Below are 13,955 nucleotides of genomic sequence, written 5' to 3'. Positions count from 1 at the left end.
ACACAGCAATGTTTTGGTGTCAGAACATAAGGATGAGAAATGTTGTTTCTTTTGCCATAAGCCTGGCCAAAACATAGCTACCTGCAAGGCACTGAAGCGTAAGAAGAAGGTGTCTGCTTCAAAACGGCAAGAGCCAACTCTGAAATCTCCCAAAGGTGTGGGCTTGGATAAGACCTTGTCTTCTGGCGGTAAGTCAATGGCTCCAAAAGGGCCTGATAATGCACGTCTTGAACCTGTTATCTTTAACTGTCCAGTGTCTCCTACAGGAAAGGTAGAGGAAAGGTCATCACCTGCTGGTGACCTTGAGAACTGTGCTTCAGGTGAGCCTGAAGGTGTATCTGAGCAGCCTGTTGCTGCTCCAGTTGTGCCTCTGCCGCTGACAAAAGAGGAAGTCAGTGGCCATAAGAGTGCTTCTTCCCCAACCATGTGTTCAACCCCAGACATCCCGAATCAAAGAAGGAGGCCCAGACGAAGCAGACAAAAATGTCGGCTGTCCCCTGTGAGGTGTCGTCCACCTTGTTATGTGTGTGATCCATGTTTGATGTTTTGTCAGTGCCTTCTGTTGGTCAACTGGATGGCAAGTTGTTCAGCTCTTGGTGTCTGTCAAGTGTGGCATCACCTTTGCACAGCCTTCTTTTAAGTCACTGGAGGAGGGTGCGTTTTCCCTCGAGGCCTTAGTGTGTGTGTGTTTGTTTGTTTGTTACAGTTTTTGCTTTATAGTCTTTTTCCTTGTATATCAGCTTCTCTTTTGTTTGTTTTTGAACAGAAGCTCGCTTTGTGTTAGTTTGCTAATAAATTCCTTTAACTTTGCCCATACTTTGTTTTTCCCTTCTTTTTCCTGTTTTTTAAGACATTCTTACTGCCCCCATCCCCTAGCCCATTCAGGGGAACGTAACAATCAGGGAGTGATGCAAAGAGTTCACACAGATGTGGCCTGTTCCTCATACAGTAACATATAATCGTACAGTGCAGCACAGTGAGGATATCATTTCATACAGGAAATGAGTGATTCGCAAAACATGCAAAATCAGACCATGTTGGGGCTGTTCTTATGAGTCTATGTCATTCTGAAGTCTTCAGTGAAGTTACACACTTCCCTGATAAAGTAATATTAGGGCCAGATGATCCACTCCTGTGCATAATCGCACGCTCCCGCTCTTTGGCTCCTTATGAGGCCTCTCTCTCTCTCTGTGGTGTCGATTGTTTTAAAATATTAAATGAACTACCAAACGTCCACATTTGAAAGTAACATTCAGTAACTCTCCTTTACTGTGTAATTCACAGCAATAACCCCATCACACATGCTGTTATACAGTGTCCATGTAAAGCAGCAGTATTTGAACTCACTGACGTCTTTCTTATTTTCAGATTAAAAACGCTAAATTACCTGAAATGCATACATGTTGCATTACTCTGCAGGAAGTATCAGAAACTATTTAGATGCTATTGACAGAGGCCAACAACAACACACAGCTTTCAAAACATTGGAAAATATATACGAAGAGCTGTAAGATTAAGCATCTGTGCCATATTGTATTTTGTTAATTTTGCCACATTAAGTTAATTTTGATGCGCTTCTTTAAGTTTGCGAATTTTCATATTTACGCAAATATTATTAATCCGGTTTTAAGCCATCACACACCCATCACGCGCAAAACCAAACAACAAAACCACGCACAACTATTGCAGAATCTGGAGTTTTGTCCTTTTGTTTTTCATCTCATTTGTAATAAAATGGTAGGCCCAAATACAATCAATCTAGAAAATCCTTCATCCCCCGTACTTCCATGTGACAACGATCATCAACATTGGTAATACATTTACATTCAAACTCAGTAAATCAGAGAAAATAAACAACCAGCTTGTACACAATAAAGAGACACGTAATCAAACAACATGAGAGTGTATACGGACCACCGTGACTGAGTTAAATTATTGAAGGGGTGGCTGTGGCTCAGTGGTAGAGTCGGTCGTCTTTCAATCGTAAGGCTCCCTCAGGCTACATGTCGAAGTGTCCTTGGGCAAGACACTGACCCCCAAATTGCTCCCGGACAATGAATGTGTGTGTGAATGGGTTATGGAATATGTAGTGTAAAAGCAGCTTTGAGTGGTCGCAAAGACTAGAAAAGCATTATATAATTACAGTATATTTTCCATTTGTAGGGGTTTTGTAGTATTATACAAATCCATCCACCCATCCATCCATTATTTGTACCGCTTATCCTGTTCAGGGTCGCGGGGGGCTGGAGCCTATCTCAGCTGTCATTAGCCGAAGGGAGGGGTACACCCTGGACTGGTTTCCAGTCAATCACAGGGCCGACACATAGAGGCAGATAACCTTTCGCACTCATACCTATTATACAAATATGAAACAATATAAAGAAATATTTCCACAATTTCCCAGTTTGGGATCAATAAAGTACATCTATCTATCTATCTATCTATCTATCTATGGATAAAAAATGAGAAGAATTTAGGTTGCTATGGAGTTCATACAGTATTTTAAATAAAGTAACAATTTCTTAAACCAATACCAAACTTAATATAGTTAAACATCTCTGTGAACAAAGTCTTTCTTCTGGATCTCTTGGCTTCTAACATACAGGCTGGTTGTCCATATGAAGCACAGCAATATTTATATAAATTCACCGGAAATTAAACTATGGTTTCTTCCCTTTCATGTAAGGGGTCAATACTTGGACATAGGTTAGATTTCCCTTTTAAAAGCAGGATATATAATTTTGGGGTGAAGCAGTTCACATGCTATATAGTTGACTGTGTAGTTGTCAGGAGTGGGGCTTGGTTCTAATAAGCCAAGAGACATTCTAACTTTCGAACAGGAGTGCTATTGATCTCATCACTTGTAGTACTGAAGAGGGAAAAAGGACACTTTCCTCTTCTGAACAAGTAATTGGGTGAACTGACCTTGTAGAGAGACAAGGAGGTAGAGCTAGGAGAGAGAGATGAGACAGTAAAAAAGATACTAAAACAAAAAAGACACAAAACAAAGAACTGATGAATACAATCTTTAAGTACTGCAACCACATCTACAACTTACCTTGAACTTAATTGGCTCAAGACATGTGCATTGATACCTGTAATCTATTTTTCTCCAATGACACAAATGTAAAGAGCATAGTATACACCAGTCCCCTTTGAGTAAACTGATGTATAACCCTTGTGAAAATCATGCATGTTTATCTAAACATGCAGGCTTGGGATGCAATCTCATAGATTTATCAGTTTATGATTATTTTTTATGATTATTTTTGTCTTACATTGGTTATTAAATTTTGACAAAACAATCTAAATATTCATTTGCTGATAATGAAAGTAATAAGCTAAGACAAGTTTCTTATAGAGTTCAACAAAAAACACATTTGGTAAAGAATCACCACCTAAACATGGTGGAGGCATTTGCTTGTCCCTCTGACCCTTGGGGCTGTGCTGTTTTGGGCAATAGCACCTGGTAGGATAGGGAAGTTGGTTCCTTAGGGGCAATGAGCACAGTTCTGTAAGATGTAATACAATGTTATACTGAAAACCCGTAGTTGTGCAAACTATATGCAAACAGGTGAAAGCGGGGGCGTGCACTGGTTCTTAATGGCAATGGTGCATGTGAAAAGTGTCATCACTCATGCTTCACTTTTGTAGACAGGTGATGACAGTCGAGCACTAAAGCTAAGGAAAAGCACTCTGGCTGCACAATTTCCTTGCTCGTGCGGACAAGAGCAAAAAGGGCACATTACCATAGTGGTCTAGAAATATCTTACACAGCACTGCATATTAAAACTACATTGAGTTGACTTGCTACAAGTATTACCTTCACTGACACCTGATCCGCCTGGACTTGTGTTCCCATGCACATTTGTTTTTTTCCCCTACTGGTGCAGCTGCGGCTCAGTGGCAGAATCAGTTGTCCCTCAATCCAAAGGTTAGTGGTTTGATCCTCAGGTCCTGCAGTCTTCATGACGAATTGTCCTTGAGCGAGATAATAAACCTAAACTTACTCACACACCATTAGGTTCATACACCAATGAATGTGTGTAGAAAGTTATCTTGATCCTGATTTGAGATTGTCACTTTGCCGCAGCCTCTGCCATCAGTGTATGAAAGGGTGAATGAGACATGTGAAGGCCAGTGTGAAGATTGGAAAGGTGCTATCTATTTTACTATTGTACTGACATCTTCAATACAGTCCATGGACTTTGCAGTAAACTTGTTGTTTGCTACAAAGTAAAATAATATATCCACTGTAGCAAATTCATCATGTCTATTTAAGTTCATTTTATGAAATAAAGCAATTATGATATCACTACAAACATAAATCAAATGGTTTAGGACCCTGTGGATGTCATGTCTTAATATCTCCCTCTGCATCCCATTTTTTTCTCAATGATCCATTGTTAATTTGAGGATCACCATTAATATCTGCATATCAGTATCTCACCATCATATATCTGTACACACACACACACACGCACACACGCGCGCGCGCACACACACACACACACACAAACACACACGCGACTAACTGTTTGTGTCTGTGAGAATGTTGAGAAGTTTGTCTGTTCAAGTTTTTGTGTTCAACCAAGTGTGTATGCTTGCAGATCTGCAGTCCCATGTGGGTAAGTTTGTGCAATATGTGCACTCACTGTGTGCCACTCCAAAATTGGCCCTCAAGAGATTGCCTGTTTACAGCTGTTTACCCAAGAGTCACATTAATTAGGTAGATTAACAAGCTAATAAGTGCAGATTGTTCAACCTAATGACTCACTGCTATATTGCAAACACTCAAGGCCCATAAAACCTAGAGGAATGAAATTGCAAAGCTTTGCTAATGAACAGTGATGAAAATGATATGGGTAAGAGCTGCATTCTGTGTGATTGTTTTGCTGTTTCCATGCATTAAACGTAGCCTGTTTTGACTCATGTATGCATACAGTACCCCCACTCAACATGTTGTATAGTTACATTTTTTTTAAGGTGTTGGTCCCGGACATTGACTGTTTATAAAGATGGCCAAAATACAGCGAAGTCAAAATATCCCAGATGTGGCACTTCCATCTTGCACTGGAAATGTAATTTGGAGCCATTTGTGTAAAGTAATATTTCGTAGCAAAGTGATGGAGAATAAATTGCTGAAACGCTTCTTGGCTTTGTTTCAGGTTCAAGCACAGTCACATAAGAACACTTTCTTTCAACAGAGCAAGTTAACTCAGATTTTAACTACTATTTTTTTTTTTAAATTAAAAACAAAATTTTCACTTCCAGCTAATTCACCTGCTTGTTTGCCACATCGTAACATATAGACTGCTTTTTGTTTCAGATACCAAGCTGGTTAATAAAATTAACTTGCAAATAAAAATCTCAACAAAACACACGTTTAACTTCCCCATGAAACTGTAAGAATGCTCGGGTCAAAGCAGTTTGGAGAAAAAGCTCATACTGTTGGTGTGAAGCAGACATTCATGGTTATGGAAAGTTAAATTACTGTCATGTAAGGCTTAGTTATGTCCCCTACCGGCGTTCCAATCTGTGCTCTGGAATAAATACTCCCGTGGGAAGAGAGTTACGGGCACTGACTTGCTAAGGATTGTGTGGCTGTGCAACTGACTATTGCGTGCTCTTACATGGCTAGCAATTGGTAATGAGATAGTCAATGTGCTCACATTGTGGTTTGTCTCCCCCAGAAGCTCCTGGGTGGAATTAAATTTCAGGCTGAATCAAAATGACCCTGTCACATCTCCTGCTTTGTCACACCTTCACTGACCCGTGTGCCCACAGTGGGCTTGGCTCTGTGCGCTTCATGTAAGGGAAAAAGGCAGTTGGAATGAGGTGATTGTTATTCATGGCACTTTCTGCATTATTATCATGATTCATTTCATTACTGTATTTTTTTATGCAGTCTGTTTTGCATATACAGGTATAATGTGGAAATTTAGATGTATATAATCATGCATGTCAGCAGAATACCACTGTGCAATCCATTTGAGCAGTGTATTACTGTATTTCAGGGCAGCGGTGGGTTGTAAGGGGCAGGAGCCAATCCAATCTGTAAACCCTGGCTAACCAGGTGCGGGTGCTAGAGCAAATAAAGGCTGTTCCCAGGACACAGGGCTGTCAGCCACCTTTGGCTTGCAACTGTGCGAAGGCCGTGTTTTGTGTTAATTTTTAACGTCCTAGTGTGTTAAATGTATGTTTAATGCACAAAAGTAATAAACACACACACACACACACACACACACACACACACACACAAACATATGAACTTATGACCAATGACCAATCAGCAGCAAGTGAGATTGTGACAGTCCTTCTGTTGGATTCTCACTCGCTTTTGCTGATTTTAACTTTGAGAGTTAACTTAATGTTTTAGACATGCCTCTCTCTTACAAAACAATGGTTCCATGAAGTCTTAATCTCAGACACAAGAATTTTCAATATTAAGGGATTGACCCCCAAAGTCCCCCATCCTACCAAGAGATGACACCATTTGATATAATGGGTTGATAACAGTAGTTAATTAATCACAATAAGATAAATATGATTCATTTCCTGGCATTGTTATGAATGACACATTTTATATACTGTAATTTTTTCTGACGATTGAAGTAGCTACACTGAGACATCACGCTGCCTTTTTGTTGGCACATGTACAGTTCCTATAAGCAGCTTTATTATAAATAAAGATACATCTATGTAAATATTATATCTAAGGTTCTAATATGGTTGTAAAAGCAGGCTTCATCTTCACTGATACAACAATGTGCTCATTGCAAAATGTCAAGTGCCAGTTCAGAAGTCAACCTCATCGTGAGACCAACTAATCTTTTTATAACATGAAACATTTCCCGTTATAACAACATTTGTTATCATGTTATCACATGATGAGTTTGTATCTCATAATAATATGAAAATCATCTTGTTAATAAAAATGAGCTTTTCACATTATTATGTGATACTAATTTGTGTTTTTGTTTTTTTGTTATTACCGGGGGGCAGCATTACACTTCTGTAAGCTTCTACACTGAAATTGAATTGTGTAACAACAGATTTGGCACTTCTACAATACTTCTAAGCTTTACTGAATGTAAAGGACTTCTGATGTTTATCTTGAAAAGATGAAGTCAAACCTGTCAGAGGTTATCACAGTAGCAGATAGTTAAATAATTTTCAACAAATCTATCATTTTCTGCACAGAGGAAGGAAATATTGTTAGAGCTAGAAATGTCCTCTTGACCTCTTGTTGAGAGCAGCAGGTTTCATTACAATACAGTACAATAGATCATTTTATTCAATGGTGAAAACGTCGGCAGTGGATAGCGCTGTCACCTGAGCCAACTGAATTGCAGAGAACTCTCCTTTTGGCGTCTCGTATCTGCTATCTCATTCTTTCTGTCACTTCCCAAAGTTCATGACAACAGATAAGTGTTGTATTGTAGGTGGAAGCTGCACTAAGATGTCAGTCATTTTACTCTCAATTAAACTTGAAAGAGGTCCAGTTAGAGATTTTTTTTCTCAAGCAAAGGTCCGCAACATCATAATGTCGAACCTGCGTTATGATTCAGTACCATACATTTATACATTTTGAACGCCTGTCAAATCAAATAAAGAAAATACAATTAGGCTAAATAATTTTTACAACAACACTAATAACTTTAACACAGAGCTCTCATAATTTTACAATAATAATAATGAATACTTCAATTTTGGTAAAGAAATATAGTGTGTGCTTGTATGTTGGGGGTCTGGGGGGTCTCTTTATTTTATGCCCCAGATTGTGATGGAAGTGTCTTTATTTGTAAATGAAAACAAATACAAATACAAATATAATACAAATACAATGTCTGTTACTGCTGGTAGTATAATGTTGTCCATGCAGAAATCAAATGAAAGAGAGAGACAGCTCTTCACTTAAGCTGCTATCTCTCTGCCTCCTGACAGAATTATCAAAAATTTGAACCTAATAGGGGGATTCACTTCATATTTTATTTCATTTTTGCCATTTTTTTTAATGTTTTGCCAAAATGCAGTTGCATTACACATTTCTCATGGTGAGTCATAGTGAGTTTTAAAACAGGCAATGACTATGAAATAAATAACATTTAAACGGACTGCTGGAGAGAGCGAGACGGAGGGGGCGAGAGAGAGGGCACATACCGATACGGTAAGAACAGAACTGCGGAAATAAGAGGAAAACTAGTCATGATGATGAAGCCTGATGTAGCTCTGTGTAACTCTCAGGTTTATCATTAAAGTGTTGGAACTAAACTGCAGCCTGGAGTCTCTGTTTACAGAGACAAGCGGAGTGACAGTGTCAGACAATGTCGGCGTTTAATAATCGCCACAGTCACGGAACATATACAAGTCTGTCCAGTCTTAAAAGCTCAGTTTTTTCTAGTTCCTGTCCATGAATATCACAAACTGAATCAGTGACAGTGGATAACCATGGCGGAGGCCTACATTCACCGAAAACATGTTTGACTTTGTTGCTGAGAAGCCGATGGCGATGGCCTCTGTACCCAGTATTCCCACAGTGCACACCATAGTTGCAAGCCTTCTCCAAGTCCAAAACACACATGTAGAATGGATGGGCAAATTCCTATGACCCAATGAAGCAGGTCTTCTATCCTGGTAAGAGATGCATGAGCTAAGCCCTGCTGTCCCCTCCTGAGTTATCGGACGCTTTGCCAGAACTTCCTTTAGGCCAACTGCTAGCTCTTCCCTACTGCTAATTTGAGTAGCCATAATCTGTCCACAGAGACTTATCTTCTGTCTTTAAGTTTTTAATTAAATTTGAATTGAAAGACATCTTAATTTAATTGAAAAGCAGTAATTCAGCTAAAACAATTGGTAAGGGTGGCTTTATTAGAAGGATACAAAGAAATCCCGATGCAGCCAACTAAAACTACACAAGGAAATGGGGGCGTATTTACTCAGGCTGTGTGTTAACACCACCTCTGCTCTCTCATGTAAGTGGAGCAGGAACTCACAGGATAAATGGCTGCTGTCAGACTGAGGAGAAGAGATAGATTGATATGGTAAGAGAGAGAAGGAGGGTGAAAGACAGAGGTTGAAATGACGTGAGGAGTGTGAGACTGATGGCAGATGGTGTGTTAGCGATAGAGTTGTCTGCTTTTGTATCCTTGCAGGGATGAGAGAAAAGCATGAAGAACCCTGGAGAAATAAAAGGACAGTGTGATTGATTGCCTTGCAACTGTATTGCCTGTTATCCACATATATCTCTTGACTTATTTTTTCATCAGTAAAATATTATCCTACCATTCCTTTCTATTTTATTTATCAAATATTCTTGTATTCACATCCAGGTTTGCAATTGTATTTACTTGCAACTCTTGAGTTATAACAGAGTAAACACTGATAGAAGCATGACAAATTAAATGGTATTGGTCACACCCTTTTTGCTTTCAGGTATGAACGTGACATTCAGTGAAATCTGTTACAGATGCCTTTATCCATCACTGACAAAATGATGTGTGCTAGACAATAGAGAAAGGTGGATGTCAGAGTTTCAATTCAGTCACACATCTTCATAGTACATTCTCATGCTGATAGGCTCAAGTCTTTTGCACAGTGTGTGTTTCTAAGTTCACAATGTGCGGAATAAGTAATCATACACAGAGGAAAAGTTGGTTGAGGATCTTGTGAGAAAGTGGCTTTTTCAATTTTCCATGGATTCATAAAGTCAGATCCTCTTATCTATACCTCAAATACTCCCCCAAAAGAAATGTACACAAATCACTCAGAAAACAGTATGTACTTCTTTTAAAACAGCTTAATTCAAAATGAGTGTTGGTGAATTTAGCTTTCAAACCTCTTATTAGTATTAACCGCTACATACTGAAATACGCTACAACCTGGCCCATCTTGATTTGCCACTTTCCGCCCACTGAGCACTCTTACAGATCTGCTGATACCAGCTATGACATGTGTGAGGGAGGCAGAAGAGACGTGCGATATCGGAGGTCAGAGTTGAAGTCATCATTTCTGCATGGATAAGGACTCTAAACATTTAAGCTCTCACATCATTTACGTATTTCCCTTTAATCATTGGTTGTCTCTTCTGATCCAAGCTTCTGTATTTCCAACCTCAAGTACAATAATACAATGTTTTTAAACAAATACATTACATTCAATTCATGTGGGTCTCAAGTCCTGCACACTGTCAGCAGAGACAATATTGGAACAACAACATTTTGGTAGTGGACCTTCATCAGTTTTTTTTTTGTATTAGCATTTATAATAACATGGAAGATGTTTATACCAGAACCAGATGCTGTTACACATAACTCAAAAGGAATTATTTCACAAACAAAAATGATAACATGATTTAAAGTCTGTAGTTAAGTTTGCATTTACTTGCAGGATATTAAGCAGGACTTTTCAGTCATCTTAGATGGTACATAAACATATGCTAACATGCTAGGTGTTCTGGTACAACTCTGCTTATCATAGTTGAAAGGTTATTGGACAAAATTGAAATGATTGTGACACATATTTTATTAATCAAAATGTATTTAATTTATTTATATTTAATATATTTTTTATATTTGTGTAAGCTTAGCAACCATCACTCTCTGTGACTATAAAAGCACCCAAAGAACCTTTGGATGGGTTGACTGTCTCAAGTGCTTACGATATGGCTACTGTTTCAATTAGATCTTATTCTCAGTCTGACAGCATCAGTATGAATTATAAATAAACAATTATTGCACAGAAATATTAGATGTTACCAGGGTTGGAAAATGAACTCGTACACTCTTGCAATTTTGAAATAACGTCATCTCTTTATTTGATCTTTATGAATGCGCTCAAAGCAGAGAAGTAAACATTTGTTCTTTTAAAAAAGAACAGAGGTTGATGTAACACAAAAATCTTTCAGAGCATTGTTCATTATACAAACAATACATTTTGAACATATTGATAAATGTCTGATTGTGACTTCTGTGTGGTGACACTTAATAGGGCTATTTTAAAAAGCAGGCTAACACACACACACACACACACACACACACACACACACAATCAATACCTGACAATTGAGATAAGATGTGGTCAACTCTCCGTCACACTAAAACACAACACAATTCCACCCAACTGTTACACACTTCGTCGTCTCTTTATCTGATGCACACACACTTAAAAACACAAGCACAAATTCGCATACACACATTGAAAGCCTCATTTGCTTCAGCTGTATGACTGTACAGAGAAAGTTGCAAACATTTGTCTGTAAGAGGAAATTGCCCATGATGCCACTTGTGTTCTACATGTCCTAAATGTAACCATTGCAACAGTCCAGGCCACATGTACAAGTTACCGAAAAAGAAGTGTCAGGATAAAAAGCATCCTCTGCAGTTCCTGGTTTAGAAACTTTTGAGCCCCACACAGAAAACTGAAGATACATTTGTTGTAGTTTTGCCACTGAAACAGTGAGCAAGGAGCCCTGTCATCCCATTGGTCAAATGTTGGGAGTGTGTTGTAATGGAAAGCTAGAAAAAATTGACTGATAGACAGAAAGAGAAGATAGATAACACTGTCAGTAGCAACAGTTGGGTGTAGGTTGTCACACTGTGTTCAGTGAATAAGGTCACATTATAAATAAAGTGTTTCTGTAAACCATTTGAATCCTGTGCATGTTTAGCCACTGCGATGTGCATATATCATGATGACTGTTATGAGTCACTTTATTTTATTTTAATGAAGGAAGAACAAGTCTATGAGAAGAGAGGGAAAGCTCAGGCTCCATCAGAGCTTGATGTGTTAAATGAAAGTCTCTGCTGTAAATATTGTCAGCTTACTCTTGTATTTTAAAAGTCTTTTTTGCACTTAAGTTCAATCCTTTGATACATTAAGCCATCCATCATTTTTAGTAAAATCCCTGAATGTAAAGGTGTAACCCTCTCTTCAGCCAGCACTTCGTCCTTCAGCTCCGAACACTTTCAATTTATGTGCATGTGGTAAAATGTCTGTTACAACCCCATCCATGCAGCAACCATTTAGAAAGAGCGTTTCCATGACTTACAGAGGATCTTTTGGAAGGCTCTGCGGAAGTCTTGGTTAAAAATGGTGTAGATGACCGGGTTGAGGGAGCTGTTACAGTAGCCAATCCAGAAAAAAAACTTGAAAAGTGTCTCAGGGATCTTGCACTTATCCCTGCAGACTCCATACAGGCTGTATGAGAAGAAGAATGGGAACCAGCACACAACAAAAACGCCCATGACAACGGCGAGGACGAAGGTAAAACGCTTCTCCCGAGCGGCGGACACTTTCTTCCGATTGATGGTGCTTCTGCGTTTGCGGCGAGATGAGAAGAGCTCCATAGACTTGGAACTGGCACGGGACTTCCTGCTGGAGTATTTAGAGGCTGAGCTGTTTTTCCGGCTGGACTTCATTTCTTTTCTGTTGTCATGTTGATGTTTGGAGGAACTGAAACTTTTTTTAGGTTTCTCATCGGATGAGCTGCTGTCATCAAAATCATCATCATGGTCAGCTGATGGTTGTTTCACCACATTCGCTAGAGAGGATCGAATTGCCTTCTCCTGACAGTGCCCATTCTCACGTTCCTGGTCTTTCATGCTGCCACCCCTGTTAGACTTTAATGACCCTCCTCTGCCTGGTTCAACTTGATCCATCCCATTTTCCAGAGGGGCGTCCACATCCCTCTTCTTCTCTGACATTGTTCTGGTCCTGGTCTTTGCAACTTGGTAGATCCGAATATAGACCAGAATCATGATGACACAGGGGGCAAAGAACGAGCCAATACTGGAGTAGAGGATGTACCAGGTCTCATCATTCAGGATACACTGTGGACTGGACTCATTGCTGCTCCTGTCCATTGATATTAGCGGTGGGAAGGAGATGACAGCTGAGATCAACCACACCACCACAATCATGCCTTTTACTCTTTTAGGCGTTCTCTTTAAGTTATACTCTACAGCCTGTGTAACTGACCAGTACCTGTCCAAACTAATAGCACACAAGTGAACAATAGAAGAAGTGCAGAATAAAACATCAAGAGCCAAGTAGATGTCGCACCAAATTTTGCCAAAAAACCAGTAGCCCATGAGTTCATTTGCCAGAGAAAAGGGCATAACCAGGGTGGCCACCAGTATATCCGCACTGGCCAGGGACACAAGAAAAAGGTTCTGAGGTGGTTTCAAAGCTCTGCTTGTTAAAACAGCGATAACAACCAAGACGTTCCCGACTATTGTAAATAAAATCAGAAAGCTGACAAGTCCGGCCAGACTCCAGATCGAGAGCTGGGTGTACTGGCTCTGAGATGTGGAATTATAAGAGATATTCACTGCTTCAATCTCGTCCTCTAGATTGGAGCTATTAAATAAATCCATAGTGACTTTTTATTGTCTTTGTTTTAAAGTCAAGGTATTCAGGAAATAAATAAATAAATTAACGGAAATCATTTGAATCTAGAAATATCCCACGTCATCTACAGCGAATGGTATTTTTCTTCTTTTCTCCTCACCTGCGATCTTTCACATCCTGCATGTAAGATTCTCTTGGGTAAATAGGAGAAAGAGAGAAAGAAGCATTTAAAGAACGGAAAATGCAAAGTATTTTAAGTCCTTATCCGAAAAAAATGCAGGCTGCTTATCGGCAAAATGTCCATGATAAGAAAGCGTGTATCTCTCTCAACGCGTCCTCTGACATTCGACTGCGCCCGCATCACTCCACCTCCAGCTTCCCGCTGTGTCCTGAGAGAGGTTTGTACAACCACGTGTCTATTTTCTTCTTCTTCCTTTTTTTTCTTCTTTACATTAGATAAATCCGGCACGGGGGAGAGTACGGAGCGTTTATCAGAGGAGAGGAGATGAAAACGAAAAACGAGGAGATGAAAACGAAATTTAACATTAAATGGTTTATAACATCATTTATTTCTACACATCAGAACAGCGTGGGCTACTGCTGTA

General features: G+C 39.4%; 1 protein-coding gene across 1 annotated transcript; it reads right to left on the bottom strand.

The window, feature by feature from the left end:
- Positions 1-11,799: 11,799 nt before the first annotated feature.
- On the bottom strand, positions 11,800-13,376 carry adra2c (adrenoceptor alpha 2C). The gene has a single exon (XM_069665232.1). It carries the CDS (start codon positions 13,374-13,376, stop codon positions 12,024-12,026), a length of 1,353 nt encoding a protein of 450 aa, XP_069521333.1. The 3' UTR covers positions 11,800-12,023.
- Positions 13,377-13,955: the final 579 nt, after the last annotated feature.

This window comes from Semicossyphus pulcher, unplaced genomic scaffold (genome assembly GCF_022749685.1).
Source record: "Semicossyphus pulcher isolate SPU_LCO1_2020_fin unplaced genomic scaffold, fSemPul1.0.p SCAF_17, whole genome shotgun sequence".
Taxonomy (NCBI): Eukaryota; Metazoa; Chordata; class Actinopteri; order Labriformes; family Labridae; genus Semicossyphus; species Semicossyphus pulcher.
The sequence above is the reverse complement of the archived record's forward strand: the minus strand, read 5'-3'. Positions and strand labels throughout refer to the sequence as shown.